Source organism: Apus apus, chromosome 10 (genome assembly GCF_020740795.1).
Source record: "Apus apus isolate bApuApu2 chromosome 10, bApuApu2.pri.cur, whole genome shotgun sequence".
NCBI classification, from domain to species: Eukaryota; Metazoa; Chordata; class Aves; order Apodiformes; family Apodidae; genus Apus; species Apus apus.
The window spans coordinates 14,939,075-14,959,977 of record NC_067291.1 but is presented as its reverse complement, the minus strand read 5'-3'; the positions used below and the strand labels follow the sequence as shown (position 1 = coordinate 14,959,977).

Sequence of the window (20,903 nt, the reverse complement as noted above, 5' to 3'; positions counted from 1 at the left end):
CTGGGTGATGTGGTTCCCCCTCAGCTTTTCCTTTCTTCTTTTTCTGTTCATTATTGTCCTTCCTCAGACCCTTGTGTGCCAGCTGCCCTTTCCTGTTAGGTCATTAACTCCTTGGTGAGGTGTCAAAGATAGGAGCCTTGTCATGACATGTGCATTGTTCCCTAGCCCTCAGGTGGCTGACCCATACATTTTTGGGGTGCAAAGAATTTCTACAGTCACACGTGTAGCCTGAGTGATGAAAACAAGACCTATTGCTCTTCACCTTGTCCCATCTAACCTCTCAGAGAGGTTTCGCAGCCCCTGTGAAAGAGCCATTCTCTAAAGAAGAGAGGTTTCTGAGATTGGATATTATTTCCTGATATTTAACCTTGCCATTTCTAGCTCCTCCAGATGTCGATTTCTTCCTTCTCTGAAAATCAACTGAGAAGTTTTGCAAAATAAGTGGTGTCATTAGTGTCACTGTCCAGTGTCAATGAAGAACACAAATAGTCAGGTTTGCTGTTGGATGATATGCAAATAGAAGTGCTTCATAAAGTAAATAGAGGTAAGTTTGGGGTCCACAGAGCAGCACTACAGAATAGTCTAGAAAATGAAAGTTTTTTTTTTTCCTCTAACTGCAATGTGGAAATTGGTGTGCACAGCCCAACAAAATGGATGAAACATAAAGACCACAGTGATCTTTTGTGTTGAAATACATATTTAGCTGCTTCTCAACATGCAAATGGACCAGACATTCTTAGAGGAAAGAAAAAAAAGTCCCATTCTGGGCTGTGATTCTTGATAGAAGCTGTAAACTGCTGCCAAAGGACATAATTACATTCACTCCTACCTTAGAGAAGGAACTTAGCTGTTTTGAAGGCAAATCAAAAAAAGGCCCTAAGCTACCCATAAAATGGAGAAATGAGGCATAGTAAGTTTAGTTATTACAGCAACTTGCGATCTTCTCAATTTCATAAACCTCAGAATAAAGCTCAAAAATCCCAAATAGCCCATTGCAGCTTAGCTGCTCTGTAAGGTTTTATCCCTGATCGACACAATGATAACACATTAATGCTCATTAGAGGGTTTTGCCTTATGGGCAATGATTTGCTTCTTGTGATCTAACCACGTTCTAAGTCCTTCAGGTGTCCTCTGCAGCCACCAGTTTTGTGGGGCTGGGCCTGGTGTCAGCCCTTAGTGTATTTGACTGCTTCTGTGCAGCTGAAGGCAGAAGTGTTAAACTTCAGTCCTTCTGGATTTGTTTTACTTAAAATAAAAAACAACAAAAAAAATCCAAACCAACCAAAAAAAAAACAAAACACAAAGGGAAAAACAGAGGATTCTAAAGAAAAGTAAATGGGATGATCATTAACAGAAGCACAAAATATTTTTTTTTTTTGTCACAACATAACCTAGTGATGCAAATTCCCTGCATTATGTGACAGTTTCTCATAAATCCTGGTCTATTGCAGAGCTTGTTGAAAGGGTCTAATTAACACTTATCTAACAGTCTGCCTTTCATTCTTGTTTCCCAAGAAAATATATCAAAAAATAACTCACTTTTCTTCTAGGTGCAAGAGAACTTAGGTTGCATGATAAAGAGGGCATATGAATTTAAAAAATGGTCTTTATGGGGTATCAAACTTAACTGCACCACTTAATGGAGAATTTAATGTTCTGTACAGTGAAAGCTTCCTGTGTGCATTCCCTGTGCAACAAGCTAAATGGCTTTAAGTAACTGTGCTTACAGTGCTCCAATGAGACCCAGGTATATAAGAAAATCAAGCATCATATTCTTTAAATAATATAGCTAAAATGCTGGTAAATTCACAGTTACTGTACTTAAGGTATTAGACAAAAAATCCCTTATTTACACTGGACAATATGTACACATTTGGTTTGTGGAATCCTCCAACATAGTTTCAATTTCTCCTCTGTGAAAACTGTAGGAAAAAACATCTTAATCTTCATAGAAGTATACATTCCTGGCCATCAATACATTTAAATATTTGGTGTCTGGATATAAAGAATGAAGTGTCACTAAGCTGGTCATGACTCCAAATAATCTTAAATTAGAGGGATTAGTTTTTAGTGTCTGTCTTAAAATGTTCTGAAGGGTGCAGAAATTGGAAATTATGAATTTCAATAGCTGATCACATTGATGTGTGCATGTACATTTGCAAGTATGTGGAAATACATAATTATATATATATAAAATTCTGTATATAATTCTCTCACAGAACAAGAAGGTGCCTAGTGATCCTCTATGCCCAAGTGAAGACAGTAAAGAGCTTTCAAGTCCTGTTTCTTCTGAGAGCGCCAAGCACCCACCCTCATATCATCCAGAAATCAGGACTCTCTCACACTTTCAACAGGTTCTGGTGGTGACCCCAAACCCAAGACAGTCAGGGCCACCAGTGACATTTGTATCTCTTGTCCCTATTGCTGGAGCTCACCTACAGCAAGTCTGTTGCCTGCCTCTCCTTCGGGTCCCCTTCGTGTCGGCACAGCTGATGGGGGTGGCCAAGGAGAGCTGGGCAAGGCGGGCAGTATCTCACAGCTTGGCAAAGGCAAGGGGGGTCAGGACCTGTCCTCCTGCTGGCCACGCTCACCCCCACGCTGGAGCACACGGGCACGAAGCCGCTGGTCACGTCCCGTGTCCTGACACTGGGGTGGAGAGGGAACGGGCAGACTCCTGGTGTAGGCAAGGTTAAACCCAGGCTCTGCAAGGGGGGTGTAGTAGCTGCATGCACCAGTGGTGGCTGTAAAAGGGTCAGAAACTAGGGGGTTCATCTTTATCCCTTTGGGCTCTTCTTTCTCTCTGCCCTCTCCTTTCGAGGTATTGACAGAACAATGTAGAAATGGACATTTTGATTCTTCCAAGCATGACTCTTTTTTGTTCTTCTACATCCACCCTCCTGACCCCCCTGGCCTCCGTTGCTCACATCAGGACCTGGTCTCGAGTCTCTGGCAGGCGCAAAGCAAGCAGACCACCTCCAACCAGAGCAGAGGAAGCCAGAAGGATAGGAACCACCTTGGTTATCCCTACAAAGGAGGAAAAGATTGAGTTCCCCAGGATGGCACCAAACTTGCAAAGCCCATTGAGGATGCCAAAGGCTGTGGCCCTACAAGGAAGAAAAGCAGAAAGCAATGATTAGGAGAGAGGTTCTTGGCATAACTAGAAGATCTGGATGGGTAATTTTGTGAATGTTCTTGTGTGTCCCAGGCTATGCTTCTAGCAAGTAAAACCAGGCAGAATAAATAAATAGATAAACATGTCAGTGTTTTGCATGTTTGCGTGAATGACGAGAGTGTCTGTGAGCACTCATTTCTCCTTTTCATCTTACCTTCTCCCTAGCCTTACAGTGACTCACTATGACAGACTCTTTCCTCCCCAAAGACAGCAGGACACAACCTGCTCTAGAACTTTCCAAAGCCCTTCCAAGCGCTGGCTGGAGAGGGTTGTTGCCAAAGAAGGAACTTGGGATCTCCTCCAGATCCTGCTGTACCTAGCAGCTAAAAGCTAAATTATGCTTGCAAATGTCTGTGTTGATCCAGTATTTCTACAGGACTAGCCAACCCTTAAGGGCTGTTGAAAACAAAAAAAAATTAAACCTTCCCCATCTCTGTGTACCTAGAGCAAATTTTTCCATCGGGAACCAAGAGGATAAATTCAGTGTGTGGAGATTAAAAGGAGAAATATTCTGAGCACCTTTTGTCAGTGGGGTAGAGCTCCACGGTGATCACGTCCAGGGCGTTCCAGGCAGCGATGCTGGCCCCGCAGAAGAGGCACTGCCAGCCGATCATTGCCGACTCGCTGTTCCCGAAAAAGAGGAAGAAGCAGCACACTGCTGAGATCAACATTGAGCCACCTAGGGGGCAAACCAAGAGAAAAGTGTTGGCACCAGTTTCCCCCAAATGTGAGCAAACACATTTGTTGATAAAGATGGCTTTCGAATGATGGCGTTTCACCCCAAAGCAAATTAAACCTGCAGGAATCCCAAAATGCCTTGATGCTGCCTATCCGTGATTCTCTGATGCTGGAAACCAGCCTGAAAATGTTCTCAATGACCATCTGATCTTGCTGATAGTCCTGCTCCGTGAAGACTCTGAAGACAGGCTTTTCCAGGCAAGTTTCCAGCATCTCAAACATCCAGATGGACCCAGGAAGAGCAGAGGGGAGTAAACATGAAAGTCAATGAGGAGGAAGAATCATTGTGAAGGTTTTCCAACTTGAGTTTTGAGTGAAGAGCCAGTGCATTTCATAAAACATTGAAATTACTTGACACATTTATGGTCTCAATTAAGGTAATTTACAGTCAATCATATGAAGCATTTGAGGTCTCTTTTAATTATAAGAACATCATTAGATTCCACGGCACATTTGCACAGGAGCCATAATGTTATGAACACCACAGAGGGAGAAAACGAGAATGCTCATGCTCAGTTAGGCACAGTTCACATCCAGAAATATTAATGGCTACATCACTGCCTTCTAGCCCTTTGGGAATTTTAACCTGAAAAATGCAAATTTTACAAAATCAAAGTATATTTCACAGGAAAACCCTGTTATTGCTGAAATATCTCCATTTACTACCAGGAAAACAAACATTTTGTTTATTTGTTCAGAGTTTTTTACTCAATTTGTCACCAGACAAAATATTCTGGATGGAATTAAAATGCTTCATTTTGGAAATTATGTTGCATTTTACCTCTGTGGTGCCCTGCCTTTGAAAAGCCTCCCTGCAGGACTTCATATCCCCTTGTCTTTCATGGTACCTGGCCAAAATCCTTCCCACTCGTGCAGTGTGGCTATTTCCTCTGCTGAAGAGGTACTGTGCAGCAGTAGGGTCACCACGTGTGCACCAAGAGATCTGACATTGGGCACAGAAGAGGGTTTAGCAGAACCTGATAAAACTGAAGTCCCGGAGAGGCTCATAACGCAAAAGCTGATTTCATTTTTCATGTGAAGCTGACCAGAAATAATGTGTTCAACACAGTGATATGGGTGCTATGCCAGAAGGTTGTTTCAATTGAAAGTTCCACAGTGAAACGTTTCAGCGAGTCGTTGCTAATTTTTGTTCTGTACTTTTCATTCTGCAGAAGAAATGAGCACTTAGGATTCCAGTTGTCATCTCAGTTTCAGATGAAAATGCTGAAACGCTGACATGTTTTTAGGGTGGACAATCTGATTCTCATTCAGCTTTAATAAATTTCTTTCTGCTTTGTTTGGGTCTTTTCCAAATTCACTACATGAACCCTTATTTCAGCCCCCCCAGCGCACATTCCTGACACACTGGTGGGGACACCTTGCTTACCTTGACCTGTCTGATGGTGAGGCTGAGCTAACTGAACTTCTCTCTGTTCTCAGAAGAGAGAAGTAGGTGAGCTCAAGAGAGTGAATCACTCCTTACCCTTGGGCCACATTCCTGATTTTATTAACCTCACTTGGTTGCCCCTCAAGGCATGGTTCCCATAGTACCTGGAGAGCAAGGTCTGAACCCTAGGGGAAGCAACACTTGACAGTTCTGAAGTCATCACAAAGCTGATAAGGTGATAACATATTCCCATAATTCTAAAGAGTTGGATCTTGCTTGGCTGTGACATGATCAGTTATTCTGCCATATGCTCTCTGAAGCTCTCTGTAAATTCATTTGAAAGTCAGAAAACCAAAAGAAGGAATTCCTGGGCTGCATCAAATAATCTTTGTGAATATTCATTGCTACCAGTGAAGTGTTTATTTATCTAATCAGAATGCTATGGGCATCACCATCAACTCAACAGCACCAAAGGGTCCTGCTTCTGTTTTGAGCCTGCTGTGCTGAGAACTGGATAAAAGTCACAGGAAAGGAAAAAATGAAGGCTGTCACCAAAAGCAGGGCAGAGAGACAGGGAGCAGCTAACTTGCTCACTGCCATGGAGCAGGTCACTTGGCTCACTGTCAAGTCCTTTCAATGTTCTGCTCCATTTGATATGGGATTGATTCAGCCCCACCTGAGCCATCTCAGCTTGTGTTGGTGTGTGCAGATGCAATGAGACCTTCACAGTGACCTTCCTCCTCCCATGCACCCCAAGTGTCCACCATCTCCACTCACCAATCATCTTTATCCTCCCTATTTTATCCATGAATAATGCAGAGATGATGTTGCCTGGCAGCACAGACAGACTGCCCAGGAAGCTGACCAGGTAAATCAGAAAATCATTCTCCTCCTCAAAGTCCAGGTGACAGCCTTCCTTCTCATGCATAAATGTAGTGTTTATGAGCCTGCAGTTGATGAATTTGTGTTCATAGAGATCTGCAAGGGAAAGAGGAAAAGTCTTGATCCTGCTTGGCTGATCCCCCTTCACACAGCAGCAATAGGACTCAAGATCAAAGCAAAGATCCGAGAGCTGTCCCTCGCAGAAAGGAAAGAGCCAGGGAGTTTGTATTTTAATGGCAAACTCAGGCTGTGCTGCCTGTCACACAGGGGTGTAAGCTTGTGCACACCTTTTCTTTGTGGACTGGATCAGTATCCCCATGCCACAAGGATAGGCAATGAATGCAGGCCCTTGTTTTCAAGGCATTATATTTTATGCTCTACTAGAGTAGAAGTTAAAAGATTTTTCAAGATAAATTAATGAATATTTTACTGCTTATGATCATCAACCCCAGGTTGGTTAAAACTATATATATATACACAAATATGCTAAATTGAGCTGTTAAACTGCTAGGCATTTTGCCATTACTTTAACATGCCAAGGGCTGGGGGCAGACTGTTGCATTTCCCATGCAGCAGCAAATAGCACCAGAAGCCATGGGGTTAAAAACACTGATGGAGCAACCTGAAGACTCCTTCTGAATGCATCACCCTCTTTTCCCATCATCACTCTTATTACCCAGCACACACACAAACACACAGATCCTCATCACTCTTTCTGCTAGAGTCTGATAAAATAGTTCCTAATTACAGAGATGAGACCATAGCAGGAATCCCATTACCAGTATTATAAAAGATAGTAGAGATGATGGTGCAGTTTTCAAAGAAGGTCTCAGTGGATGTCACGTCTTCAAAGTAGCAGTCCTCAAATAGTGAATCTTCAAATTTCACTTCCTTGAATTTCATGCCAATAAATCTGTGGAGCAGAAAACAGAACTTCACTCTGTGTTTTTAGATATTTTCTACTCTACACAGCATCTCATGGCTGTTTCAAGAGACAGAGCACCAACAGCAATTTCTATGGTTGTTTACAAAAAAATGTGTTGCTTGAATACATAACTCTCCTTCCAACTCCATGCTTATACATTTTGTATTGTAGTAGGAGAGATGGGTATGAAATTGTTTGGTTTTTTTAAGAGAGATGGACCTTTTGGTTTTCTGGCAGTTTTTCTGTTCTTCAAAATTGTCACATCTAAGAAAGTGTGCTTGCAAGCTTGAGTGGACACAAATCCTCTCCCTTTCAGTACTAGTTCATCTGAAGAAGATGCAATTCACTCAGTGCCTGACATTTTCTTTGTGAGCTGACCTTGCTGCCTTCCTTACTCTGCCCCTTCCTCCAGCAGAAACACAAACAGACACTATCAGGAGTCCATTGAGCCATTTGGTGAAAGGTTTCTGGCAGTTGTTTAAATTCAAAGGGATTTTTTTAAGCAAAAATGCATCAAGACTTCTAGACAGATTGGGGAGATTGAGTTTGGCTTACAACCATCTCTATTTGAGGACTATTGCTTATCATGTAATGAAAACAGATTACACTAAAAATAATCAACTGTGCCAGGCGATTGATTTCTCCTCTGATGGGAAGCTTGACATGTCTGATCTGCCTGCCTGAAGGATGACACAATGTTGATTTACCCGTGAAATTTTGCAGGGACACTGAGAAGATGTTTTAGTTAATGCACAGGCACGTCTGGAAGATGTAGAGAGCTATTAAGAGCAGGCATTATTGCTCTAGCTAAGGAGGTCACGACTACTACCAAATAAAAAGCCTTCTAACATGTACTCAAAAACTTAATTGAAATGAGCACTTACAACACAATCCAGCACGATGGCTGTTTACACATTAAATGAGCACTGCAGGGCTTCTTAACTGAAGCTAGTAACAGACACTATTAATGAGCAAAAACATTACTAGACAACTATTCAAGTCTTTTGCTCCATATAGAAGGTCTCATAGGTTACAGCAAAACTTTAGCTGTTCTGCATTTGCACAGTAATAACCTGTGATGTATTTACTCCCAAAGGCTGTTAGAAACCCTTTTCCTGCAGTTTGCTTTCTTGATATCCATCTGCAAATGAGTCATACAGCAATGGACTGATGCTCAATGGAGTTTTAACTCACAGCCAAGGGCTAGAGGGAAAGCACAGCTACAGATCATACTGAGAGATGCTCTGGGCTTCAGTGGAATGGAGCTTGATCAGATTTTGAGTTTTTTAATTGGAGAGGACTAAAGCAGAACTGGGATGTAGAACAGAGTTTTCTGTTTTCACCCTGCAAAGTGATAAGCATCCTCAATTCAAAGGGAGGTTGGTGAAAACTGAGCATCTCCTCTGGGCATAAGGACCCCCAATCCCTAAATCTGACAAACATCCACTTATTACCAGACTTTGTTTGGCTGCTGGATAAGTAGGGGAATAGGAATTACGAGGCCAGGTTTGCACCATCAAGCACAGCTCCTTGCTGCAGGGGAGGTCTCCAGAAGGACATGGGGACACATGCTGGAGTGCTCCACCCATGTCTATCAGATATACACCAAGGAAGCAGAGACAACTCATTTTGGAGGGGAGAAGAACAACCAGGCTGGACAATGAAGTATATTTTCACTCCGGAAGATTACAACAATGGGTGTTTTCTGTAACACTGAACATCCAGTGGGACCTCCTGCATAGCACAAGGCAGCTGGAGCAACACCCTGTCTTGCCTGTCTGCAATGGAATCTCCATAGAATTTACACAGGCGTATTTTTCCACATATATTTTTGGGATTTACAAAAGTAGTAATGGTCACTAGGAAATAAATTGCTCTGGAATATGGAGTGATCAAGGTCCAGACTGGATGCAGAAGAAAAACCACCACGCCCAGCCAAAATAGGGAGAAGAAAGAGAGGAAAACCATGATGTACTTGAGTAATTTCACTGACTTCAAAGCACTAAAAAGAAGGCTACAGCCTGTGGGAAGAAGTACACCAGTAAAACTGGCCATGACACAGCTTGCCCTAGTGAGCTGCAGGGTGGACATCAGAATAAGTCACACCGAGGACTTGAGGGGAAAATAGCTTCCCCCCCCCTTTGGAAATGCAGCAGAGCAGTTTCATTAGGAGTGCTAGTGTCTCCTGACCAAGACCAGTAGATGTCAGTATGTGCTAAGGAAAGAGAAGTCACGTCCTCACCCAGAGCTGCCCAGCACAGGCAGGTTGGTGCCCACTGCCCTGTGCTCTGCCAGAGGCTGCTGGAAGCAGGACTCCTCACAGTAAGCCCCTTGGGCCTGGAGATACGAGTGGCTGAGGCAGAGCGTGTGAAAAACAGGGTAAAAAGAATATTTGGTATGTGAAAAACTGCCTTTGGGATTTGAGATACACAGATTGTGCATCCAAAAGAACAAGAGAAACTTTCAAGTTGGGGAAAAACAGGGGGGGAAAAACACACACAAAAAATGCACTGATCTGAGTTCTGTTCACTTACATATCATTTCTGTATTCCCCATTTCTATGGATCTGGTTTTCCAGGGTGAAATTAAAGGTGAAGTGGGACACTTCTTCCTCATCAAAGATCTTCACTCGGGATTCATACGCCTCATCTTGGAAATACCGGATCATATCAGGGAACCAGACAATAAGGCCATAGTAACTATAGCAGGATGGGAAACATACATCAGACACACAAGACCCTGGCACTACAAATCTTACTGTTATTTTCCAGTGATCTACTTCATAACTGCCAAAACGTTAAACACCTAAGGCAAATGTATTCTGATACTAATTCTTGCTCAGCTCTGACACAGGACAAAGTTTCTCCCTACTCTAACCACTCTGCTGATCTCAGAAGCCTGTTGATACATTTTCATTCACTTAAAGCAGGACAATCCATTTAAGTTTGACTCCACGGCTAGGAAATACAGCAGCGTGTTATCCTGGCTTCTCAAGAGACTAGCAGAACTTTAAGAAATTTGGAAACTCCCCTAGAAGGCAGATTTCTGACAGTGTGTGGTTTAAGTGAGAGTTAGACAAATTTTGCCTGCAATTTAAATTTAGGCTCACCTGAATAGTTTTGATCTAGACTGAGGAACCACTAATAAGTAGGTAGCGTTGTGGGGTTTTTTGTGTGGATAAGATCAAACGAAAGATCTTGAGGTGAGAAAGTCTATACACTAGTGTCCTACTGACCACTTCTCAAGTCCTAATTTTTTTCAAAGCACATTGTATTGTCATACAAGCAAACAGGTTGATCAATAGCTCATAAGAAAATGAGGCTTAATACACAAAGACTCTTTTAAATAAGACCAAGACTAATTTTGTAATTGTTTATTTAAATGTGTGAATAATTATTCAGACTCTGAGGGCCCTCTAATTTAGAAAAGTTAAAGTACCACCATACCTTAAGGCCATTGTAAACCAAACCACAGCCAGCATCAGTGTGTTCATCCTGTACTGGGCTGTTAAACAATATAGCACGTTGTCCCAGACCTACAAATCCACAAGAAAGAGTTAGCTGCAAGGCAACCCTAGCAGATAATTGACAGATTGATTTCTGAGTGCATCATAAATCTAACGTCAGTAAAAAGGGCTCATTGGGGAAGGTCAGATGTGTGGCTTATATTCAGTCTTTGTTCAAAATTATAGTTATCAAGATAAATGTCTTTCAAAAAGGACACTTACTCATTGATATGCCAGGCTACTTGATCTGAACTCTCTGTAATGAGCTGGAGTGCATGATTAGGGCTGGGCCGATGCACTGTCTATGTCAGGTTATATCAGCAAAGGTGGATATGAGCCTCTTCTCAGACACTGACAATTTTGTCTTTTCAAATACATGTATGGGCTCAAGGGTGCTTCCAAGCTGAGCTCCAAAGAGCTCCAAACACAGCTGGCATTTTAGGAGGGGTGAGATGAATTCAGGTAGGGATGAAGCCAAGTAGAACAGGAGGGAGAAGGTCTGCTCTTCTTAAGCTGCTGCAGGAATACCTCCAGGAACACAAGGAGACATAACTCCTCATGCTCTTCACTAGCCACGTAAATACAGTAGAAGTAGAGCATCTGCATTTCTATTAATTATTAAAGACTCTCTTTTATTTTAAGCTCATCCTCCTAGACTAGAAACATCTAGCAAGATTTTCCAAAGTTCTCCATGGGCACAGGCAATTAACCTGGCATGTGTGAAAGGTTAAATTAGCCAAAAAGACAACATAACAGTTAGAAACTTGGCCTCAGCAGGAGCGAGGAGGAAACACACTCTGAATCCACTGCGGGTGGTAAACTCAATCAGGCTTGTGGGAGAGCAGATCCATTCATCTGCTGAGGAGATGAGCACTCGGGGCTGTGGCTCGTCCTGGAAGCTCTGCAGAGCTGGGCTACCATGGTGCTCACAGGGCACCTCGAGGCCAGGCCCTGTGTAGCACTTTGCAGATGCACACATCTGCATAGAAAGTGCAATTAAACCACAGCCCTTTGCAAACACCAGCAGAAGTTTTGAGTGAGAGTCAAGGTTTCAAGATGCAACGACCTGAAGAAATGAGGACCCCAAAGTTCAAAAGTCCCTGTGGGAGGTTTTTCCTTCTCTTTACCTGTTTAAAAGTAGTCGAGATTCTGACCAGCCAGCGCTGGTACCAGGTTCCTGTTGAGCTCTGGATTTCAATAAATTCATCCACTTGCTTCGGAGTTTTGATATAGGAAACCTGAGGGGTGGAAAAAAAAAATAATAAAAAAATAATAATAATAAAAAAAATTGGACTAAAGTTTCTAAAATTCATCTTGGGTGAATTTTAAATTCCTCTGCCTTCTAGGCAATGTTTCCAGTCCTTACTATTTTTCCTTGAAAGTTATCACTAACAATTGAGCTGACTTCATACACAGCAAGGTATTTCATTATAGAATGAAGTCTACCCTCCTTCCTTCCATTCCTCTATCCCTCCATCCTTTCTCTCTCTCCTTCCATGAAATACTTCAAGTGCATCACATCCACATCCATCTTTCACTGATTGCTTAATCAGCTTTTGTGCTACCTTAATTCTGTATCCCTTAGATTCTCACTAGAAATTTGGACTGTGCAATTATAGTAAAAATTATCTCCAAGATCAGCCACTTGTATCCACATCCAACTGTGCCCTCAGGATCTTTCTCCAAAAACAGCTGGCAAGAATATTTCTCTTTCAATACCTTTTAAACACCACTTGCAGAGCTACTATGACAAATTAATGTGTAGACAGGAATCTTTGCATCTGAAAATGCATCCTGTCATCAAGTGAGCCCACACCATGCAAGCAACTTGCTCCACCAAAACAGCCTGGATTTTCAATGCTAAACACCTGAACTGGGCTGCCCAATAAACCTTAAAAATAGGTCCCAGAAAATATTTGCTCAGTTACTTTAAATAAAGGACATCTTCAAGGAAACGAGATCTGTTTGTAAACATGAGAAGGAGGTGAAAATCACTGAATAAATCTAAGTGTGGATGAGCACCTTGGCTGGGCTGTGGAGCCTCCCTGTTCCTCTTGCTGGCACCATTTAAAAGTCAGCTCTGGGAACTGTCCCGGTTACAGCTGACTCACCAAAACCTGGCAACTTCTGGCCTATCAGAAAAGCACAAAATCTGACAGTTTGTGCTACACCAGCTGCACTGATCATCCACCCATGCCAAGGGATGTCAGTAATCTTGGTTCAGCCAGCACATTGTGCCTCCAGGCACCATTCTGGGATCAGCTCATGCTGAAGCAGTCAGGGCACTGTTGGATGGAGTAATGAGCACGAACGGGTGCTGTGCAGCTGCTTCTTCATCCTCCTACTCAGCTCAGACTCTCACAGTGTTCTACTTAGAAAGGTGTATATATATATTTTTGAGTCCTTGTCCTCTTTTCACCCCTCCACACATCAGGACTGGCCAGCCCAGCTCAGTATTACAGCAATTAGTCAAATGCTTGGTAGCCTAAAAATAACATATGCTCATTAGGTTCCTACCTGAACCTGCACACAGTTCTCATGCACAGATCTTAATCCTTCATTTTCTTGAAGGATCAATCCTGAGAAGCCCTGTTTCATGAGAGACTTTGTGAACACAAAGCCTTGCTCTCCTTTCTCTTCAAAAAGACATTTTACACACAACCGTATCTCCTTTTCCCCATTCTTTAAGAGCATGTGTCCTCTCATCTTTAAAAATACAAATCAAGTCCTAATCCCTGACTAGCTCACTGGGAGTTTACTACTGAAATATAGTAACTTGCAACTAACCCCAGCACACACATTTTACCTGGTTTTAATATTAATGAAGTCCACTGGTGTGACCTTTTCCAAAATAAAAGAGTTTGATTAGAAGCCAGAATGGAGAAAGGAGTGACTCAGCTATCCCACATGACTAATACTCTCTTATTTGGTTTTGGTCTCTTACAGCAGACCAATTAAGGATGTGTGTAATTGGAAAATCACTGGTCTATATGCTGCAGAGTAACAACAGAAATGAGGAGTACTCACTGCAATTCACAGCATTGACTAATTCTTGAAAAAAACCGACTGGCACCTAACTTCTAATGCACAAAGTGTATCTCAGACTCCTTTTTCTGATGGCTGGGGGAGGTCCTATTGAAAGACACTCAAGGATGAATAAACTGGAGTTATGCTGCACCAAGGAATGCATGTCCAGCCTTCCTTTTTACACAATGATTGCTTCCTTAAACTCACCGTAAACACCCTCTCTGGCTCTCCCTTGGCCCGCATGTTGGTGTCATGAACTTGCTTGAGGATCATCCAAGCTTCATCATGTTTACCTATCTGAAAAAAAAAAAAACAAAGAAAAGGAAAACAAATGTTGGAGATCCCAGCTCTGCAACTTACCAAAGCCTAGAGAAACCAATTCTATGGGTCCTACATAGTGAAGCAACACACACAGCACTGACTGCATTAAGCAGAGACCTGAAAGCACAGGTTGTGTTCAGAGAGCACAACATCTCAGCACCGTAGAAAGGAGTTACCCTAATACTGCCTAAGGCAGGAGAGGACTCAGGAACAGAGCTTTAAAACCAGATGAAATAAGAAGAGATGGATGAAGAGACCTCAGCTCTTATCCCACCTCTGATAAAGACTTGCAGGGCTAACTTGAGGTAGGTATGGCCACATTTCTCATCTCTGGCATGGGAATAAAGAATAGTTGCTTAAGCACTCTAAGACGTAGGTATTTTACTTAGTAAAATGTTGTCTGTCCTTTGCTCTTCCACCAGGATTCAGTAGTTACATGCTCAAACTTTGAGAGATGTTTTCAAAATGCTTTTGTTGGACTTTAAAATTCCCAGCACTCACCACCTCCTTTCTGTACCACATTTGGCAGTAAAATACTAACCATCGTTGATTGACTCTATAGTTTGTAGATGCCATGATTTAAGCAATTTGTGGAGCTAGTGTAGACATGTAGGAGTGGTTTTGCCTCTGAGGTTGTGCAATGTGTGTTTGATGGGACAAAGAAGGAGAGATGGTGACACATTAGGGACCAGCTGTCCTCTGCTAACATCAGACTGCAACATCCAGATGAATCAACTTACCTCCAGCAAGAACCGGGGGCTTTCAGGCATGAATTTCAGTGCCACCAGGGAGGCGATACAGGGCAGAGCACAGACAAGTACAAAGACTCTCCAGCTGTGGAAGTGGTACTTGGTTCCCATACTGAACCCCCAGCCTGGAAACAGCAAGAGCCAAAAAGTAAAACCACTAACCAGGCATTCTGATTATTTCTCTCCAAAAGCAGCTCTGAACTTCGTAGCTCTGCATGACATGAGGACAGGTTGAAAGTTTGCTATTCTTAGTAATGACAGCTCTCAGAGGCTCAATGGCATGCCCAGGAGATAAGAGCAAGTCAGTTCATGTTCAATGCAGAAAATGGAACATACTTGCTCAGGCTCTGCCTTTTGAAAACCTTCTTTTATCTTTGGGTTTAGAAATCATCTGGTGATAAGAATAGCTCCATGCAGCTGCAGGCAAGAAAGGCTGGGAAAAGGTAGAGGAATCAGGGCCATAATTCATTGCTACACAGTGATATTACACAAAGTTTACAAAGTTAAACTGTCTCTGATTTGAGAGGCATGTTAGAGACAGCTCCTTTCCATCTCGTACCTCACACATGCATTTCACTTTTTATGGAAGTGAGCTAGGAAAGCAAGTTTATTTTTTTTCCAGACCTACAAAATCTTAGCTGGGATTCAAACTTAGAGGAACCAAAGTCCAATCCTGAATTTGAGATTCTCCTTCTCCTGCTTTTTTCCTGATGTCTGAGCAGGTCAGGTATTCCCCTCCTAAGGACTAAAAGGTACAGGATCATTCTTACTTTGCTCCATTACTTCCCTAGGCTCATGTCTCAGAAGGAATTTTTCCTATAAACATTTTTATTCACATATAAAGTAAATAATCAAGCAATGATTTTGCAGAGGTCTCATCTAAGTCAGTCACAGTGTTCTACTCATTTTCCAAAGTTCCAAAATAGTAGGGGAACTTGGGAAATAAAAGAGAAATTATGAAAATACAACATCAAAAACTCATCAGAAAAATAAATGTAATGTAAATAAGGGCTTTTTAGAGCAAATGTGGTTGCAGATAAGGGAATTATTTCAACCTGACACCATTATGCAGTTTGTTTGCCTATTTTTTCCAACAGTCCCTGTCGTATCAATCAAAAGCATTAACTGAGTTTATACTGGGTCTACTTTAAACACAGTAAAAATTAATGGACAGATAGGTAAATGTTAGTGTTTTTCTTCATGGTCTCTGTGGTCTGTCCTACTTTCCTCAAACAGGATTTTGCAAACAGCTGGTGCTACTGAATACTGATGGAATTAATCTTTTCCAGTAGGTATTTGCTTCTGATGTTTTCCTAAGATTTATATGAGTTATGAGGAACACCATGTAACATGCAGATTTTTGCTCCTCAGAGCACAATTACATTTCAGAGTCCACCCATCTACTTTTTTTCTCCCATTTCCAGCTCTGGGCAGGAAACCCATTCCACTCCTCAACCCAGTTAGGTGAAGTCAGATGTGACTCCAGGACATGGCATGCTGGCAAGACACATCACCAGAGACTCAGCCCCAGGAGTGTTTACCCTTTGCTAAGGAAAAGAGCATGTGCTGTCCTCACTGCTATTATTCATAGCACCCAGTAATACCCTGATTTAAGTTACTTATTTATGATAACTGGATGAATGTTTGTGATATAATCTCAGTCCAGTTTTCCCTGCACACGCTGACATTTTGATTAAGAGCACAGGCTCTGGCAGTATAATCCAATGGGTGTATTTGAAGCTTTATATGCAAAGCCCTCATCAGTCTTGTTTACAGCTTTAGCACCAGTCAATCTATCATGCAGTCAATTTATCAGATCTTTTGTGTGCACTTCAGGTTTCTATTATTTTCAGGATTGTTTGTGTTGGAGTGTGTAAGGACTGACTAATGTTCTCTGTGTGGGTTTTGGGGGTAATGTAGTGATGCACGAAGGTGATGTTCTCAAAAGTCAACAGCATGAAACAGTTACCGTAATGTGGGATGATGCTCCATGCCATCACTGATGCAAAAATGCCACCAATCATCCAGAACATGCAAAGCCAGCTCAGATGTTCCCCCCTCTTCTCCCGAGACAGGAATTCAGAGTAATAGGCAAACACAATGGGGAGGGATCCCCCAATACTGAGGAGAAAAAAAACAACACATGGGAAGGGTAAGAGTTTTCTTTGATGTCTTTGTACTTAGGCTTGCACATATAAAGTGGGAAGGTCACATTCACAGACATGCTGCACAAAAGTGAGACCTGCAGGAAAAATGCCAGTCTCTCTTTGGCTGTACTGGTCTTAGACAGCAAAGATAAACAAGGTTTTTCTCATGCTCTGAAAGCTAAGTTTCAGAGCTTACATAAAACCAGTGTAATGCCCTGCTCTTCATCTCAACATCTCTGTTGTTACTTTGCAATCACTGGTTTTAAGGAGGCAAAACACAGGCAGGTGATGGGAATGGCTGAGGATCTCATTGGGGGCCTAGGCAGTCAGGACTGTAAAATGAAGTAGACATTTATCATTCTCACTTGCTTTTCTGCACAGTTTGGGCAGTACCAGAGGAATGTCAATGACCACACTTTCTTACTGCTAATGCTTTCAGGGTCAAGAGGGAGGTAACACAACTACATGTGCTTAACAGCAGTGCTGTCCCAGCTCGGTACCAGAGATGCACCTCTGGAGCAGCCTTCCCACCCTATGCTCCAACACTGCTGAGCTGTGATAGGATTCCTCTAGGATATGGGACAGATTCATCAGTTACCCACCCGAGGCCTGAGATAAGGCGGCAGAAAAGGAAGAATCCGTATCCCTGGACGAAGGAGGAGATCAAGGCAAAGGCAGCATTGATTGCAAGTGATATGATGAGGCATTTCTTTCTTCCCAGTTTATCAGCAAGGCCACCCAGCATGACAGCCCCCACCATCATTCCTAAGTAGACTATCAAGCCTAGAATAGAGACAGAGAGGCAGTGAGTTTGGTAACTGTGGAGAAATAATATGCAATACAGAAGTAGCTTTTAAAGCACCTGTATGGCAGCTGATATCAACCTAGTGTACTGCACAATAAAGCAGAGATACCCTCATCCCCCTCAAATTATCTGTCTCAGGTGCCAGAAACACAATCCATTGCTGGTACTTACTTTCTCCATCTTCTGCCCATGAACTTACATGGCTCCCCTCTGCACTGCAGCATGCAGTACAGTCACACCCTCTTTTGATCAGATCCACATCTTTCTTTCCCAACTTCACTACTCACATATCCCCCGCACGTAAGCAATGGCCAGACATAAGCAGCTTAGGATGCACATGTCCCAGCTATGTGCCACCAATGATACACAGAAGTCTCCACTGCCCCCCCTGAGCACAACGAGACTGAGGATGAGTAGGGAGAACGCCCTGTCTGGTTGCTGTTTATACTCAGAAAGCTGTGAGAGCAGACTGCTAAAGCATGAATAAATCTCTTTGCAGGTTACCTATTGTACCCATGCTTCCTTTGCAGTATACAATCTCTTTCACTCTCTGCTTTTCCTAGCTTTATCTGAAGGGATCTCTCCATTAGCAAGACTGACCTTGTGTAGCACAGCTACTTCCTTTGATAGTGAGCCAAAACCTTGCACCTAACTAAAGGACAACTTACAGAAAGAGTAGAGTCTTGATCTGAAAATTTCAGGACAAGGGAGAACCTACTGCTTGTCTTGACAGTTTGCTCTATGGAGGTGATAACCTTATAGAGTCATTGTTAAGACAAATAATTCTTCTTTTTCACTTGTCTTCATTAGGTCATCTACTATGGGGTCCTCAAAAGATAAGTGTCAGTGACTATGTTTACTGCCAGGCTGAATAAGAGAGAATGGTTTTCTTCTCCAAATAGGTTTCTTGTACCCAACTTACTATGTGCTTGCAACTCTGACTTCTGCAACTTCTAACTGTTAGAAGACACATCGGTCATCCTTGGTTCTTCTACTAACACAGACACCAGACAGGCCAGCTATTATACTGCCTTTTCTTTTTTGCATGTACTAGTGTAAATAGCATTAACTAATAGTGTTCAAAGGTCCAGGAATATTTTTTTTTCATTTATTTTATCTGCTTTTCAGATGTAGAGACTTCAGTGAGTAATAGTCCTATGAAGAACCACAAGCTATGATCCTTTTGCTGGCAAAATTGCTGCTGAAGCCTGCAGGAGTTATGATATGAAAGAACAGCAGGTTCAGACATTAAGCATTTAAAATCTAGTAGCAATCAGTGCCGGAGGGTTGGAAAAATTGATCAGCTAGAGACAAATTATTTCCACTGCTGTTAAGGAGTAACATTTGGGAATTGATCAGTACAGCAGCTGGCAGCACATGGGCCAGGTCTTTGAAGGCTATATTGGCCTCTGAACTTCAGATTTTTGATTTAGGCTAGTTTGTGAACAAATCTCTGTTCATTCATTTGAGCCATGAAAGATGGAAGTGATCAGGCCAGAACATGTGTCTTCAAGGCTCCTATGAAAAAGCCCATAAGAGGCAAGACCAAAAAGAGACAGGCTTTCATTGCCACTGAAGGCAAAGGATGCTGAGTAGGTAAATACTGCTCCCTAATAGGAAACATTCCACCCTGCTGAATGAAGAAATGAAGTTAAAGTAACATTTTTCAGGCATGCTTGAAGAACGTCCCTTTGGAAGGTCAATCCTGACCTTGAACCAAGTGTTGACTACTCTAGAGAGCCAACATCTTCCCCAGCACCTGTTCTGTCAAACCCATCACTTGAGAATCAAGGTGACAATGACTGCTTTTACAATTCATTAACGATTAAACAAGAGGATCAGTTGCCCTCCTCCAAAGCCAGCTAAGGACTCATGCAGAAAGCTCTTTGGCAGCTGATTATTTCAATTGCAAATGCTTGCACTTGATTTGCAACACATACTAAATTAAAAGTTATGCAGAAGAGAGCCACTGCAGCATCTGAGGGATGTTTGTCTCATGTTGATCAGAAGTGGAAAAGTTCAGACTTCTAAAATCTCCCCATTCCACAGCAGAGCAGTGGGGTCACCTCTCTGAACAGTTCTGCTTTCTCTTCTATCCACACAATGTCTAGGGGGCAATCAGGATTGTGTCTGCCAAAGTCAAACAACTCCATTCTTGCCTCTTAACAGCCTTTCTACCAGAACCATGACACAGGATTGTGCCAGCACAATTGTACCTACCCCAGAAGCACGTGGCTCTGTGAATTAATACTCACATCCCCTGCCCTGTCCTCCTGGCCCCAGTTATCTTGGTTAAATGATCTGAAGGTGTGAAAAGGTTTCAGATATCAATCTGCAGCACTCAGAGAAGACATACACACCTGAGATTCTGGGATCTCTTTCTCTATTAACTTTGGCCTCCAGCTTGCTTGATGAAGAGCAAACCACAAGGGAGAGTTGAGGCAAAAAAAACCTATTTCAGTTGAAAATCTTTCTGAAGGAAGAATCATAATGCAGGGCTGTAAGACTTCATGTTTTTACCCTTGCTCCTGAGCTATATTTAATGAAGCAGCCCTGATCATGGCCAGCAGACAGAAGTCATTATATGCCTGGTACATCACAGCCACCCACCTGACCCTGAGCCCTTCCACCACCCTACAAGCAGCTCACAGCACCAGTCAGCTCACTCCTCCAAACCCTGAGGTGGAAGAAATAATGATCTGGCAGACTGCTGGTTTTGACTTCCCCCCCTCGCCCCCGACTCCAGCCTGGAGAAAATCCCTGGATAGCAGATGTTCATCCAAATCCTCTTTAGTAACAGAAAACATCCCAGGTCAGGAGGAGATGGAGGACATTGTTACTGTCTTCTAACCAGTGAGCACCCTGGTTGGTGGCAGCACAGCCAGATCTATGGTCATGGGAAGAGAGGGCTTGGCATGGGACATGACAGTGTTTGAAACCAGGCATCAAGAAGTGGTGTGGAGCTGTTTTTCTGGACAAATCCCTTCAGATTCTGACTGAGGAGCCCAAATCTGTGATAGAAAGGAAGATTCTATCTCTGCAAGACAGCATCCGTCAAACAGTGAGCAAGATAAAAGACAGCGGATCTGTGAACAGCACAAACTCACTCACAAGATGCAGCTTCAAATGGTTATCACATGAGATAAGCCACTGGATACGTTGTCCATTAGAAATTTAAAGCAGTGAAAATCTGTAGTAAAGGAAACCTCGGGAATGACCAGAGACTGTCTGCTTGGCCAGTTTCT

General features: G+C 42.6%; 1 protein-coding gene across 3 annotated transcripts in view; it reads right to left on the bottom strand.

The window, feature by feature from the left end:
- Window positions 1-1,495: 1,495 nt before the first annotated feature.
- Window positions 1,496-20,903, bottom strand: part of SV2B (synaptic vesicle glycoprotein 2B) — a 60,756-nt gene continuing 41,348 nt past the window's right edge. For all 3 annotated transcript variants that reach the window (XM_051628925.1, XM_051628927.1, XM_051628928.1), the window contains 11 exons: window positions 17,456-17,636; window positions 16,676-16,827; window positions 14,698-14,831; window positions 13,844-13,933; window positions 11,737-11,847; window positions 10,551-10,639; window positions 9,639-9,803; window positions 6,959-7,092; window positions 6,075-6,275; window positions 3,692-3,851; window positions 1,496-3,104 (listed from right to left, as the gene is read on the bottom strand). In XM_051628925.1, the coding sequence (XP_051484885.1) occupies window positions 2,921-3,104; window positions 3,692-3,851; window positions 6,075-6,275; window positions 6,959-7,092; window positions 9,639-9,803; window positions 10,551-10,639; window positions 11,737-11,847; window positions 13,844-13,933; window positions 14,698-14,831; window positions 16,676-16,827; window positions 17,456-17,636 (1,601 nt within the window). In that variant the 3' untranslated portion in view covers window positions 1,496-2,920. The remainder of the gene's footprint in view (window positions 3,105-3,691; window positions 3,852-6,074; window positions 6,276-6,958; window positions 7,093-9,638; window positions 9,804-10,550; window positions 10,640-11,736; window positions 11,848-13,843; window positions 13,934-14,697; window positions 14,832-16,675; window positions 16,828-17,455; window positions 17,637-20,903) is intronic.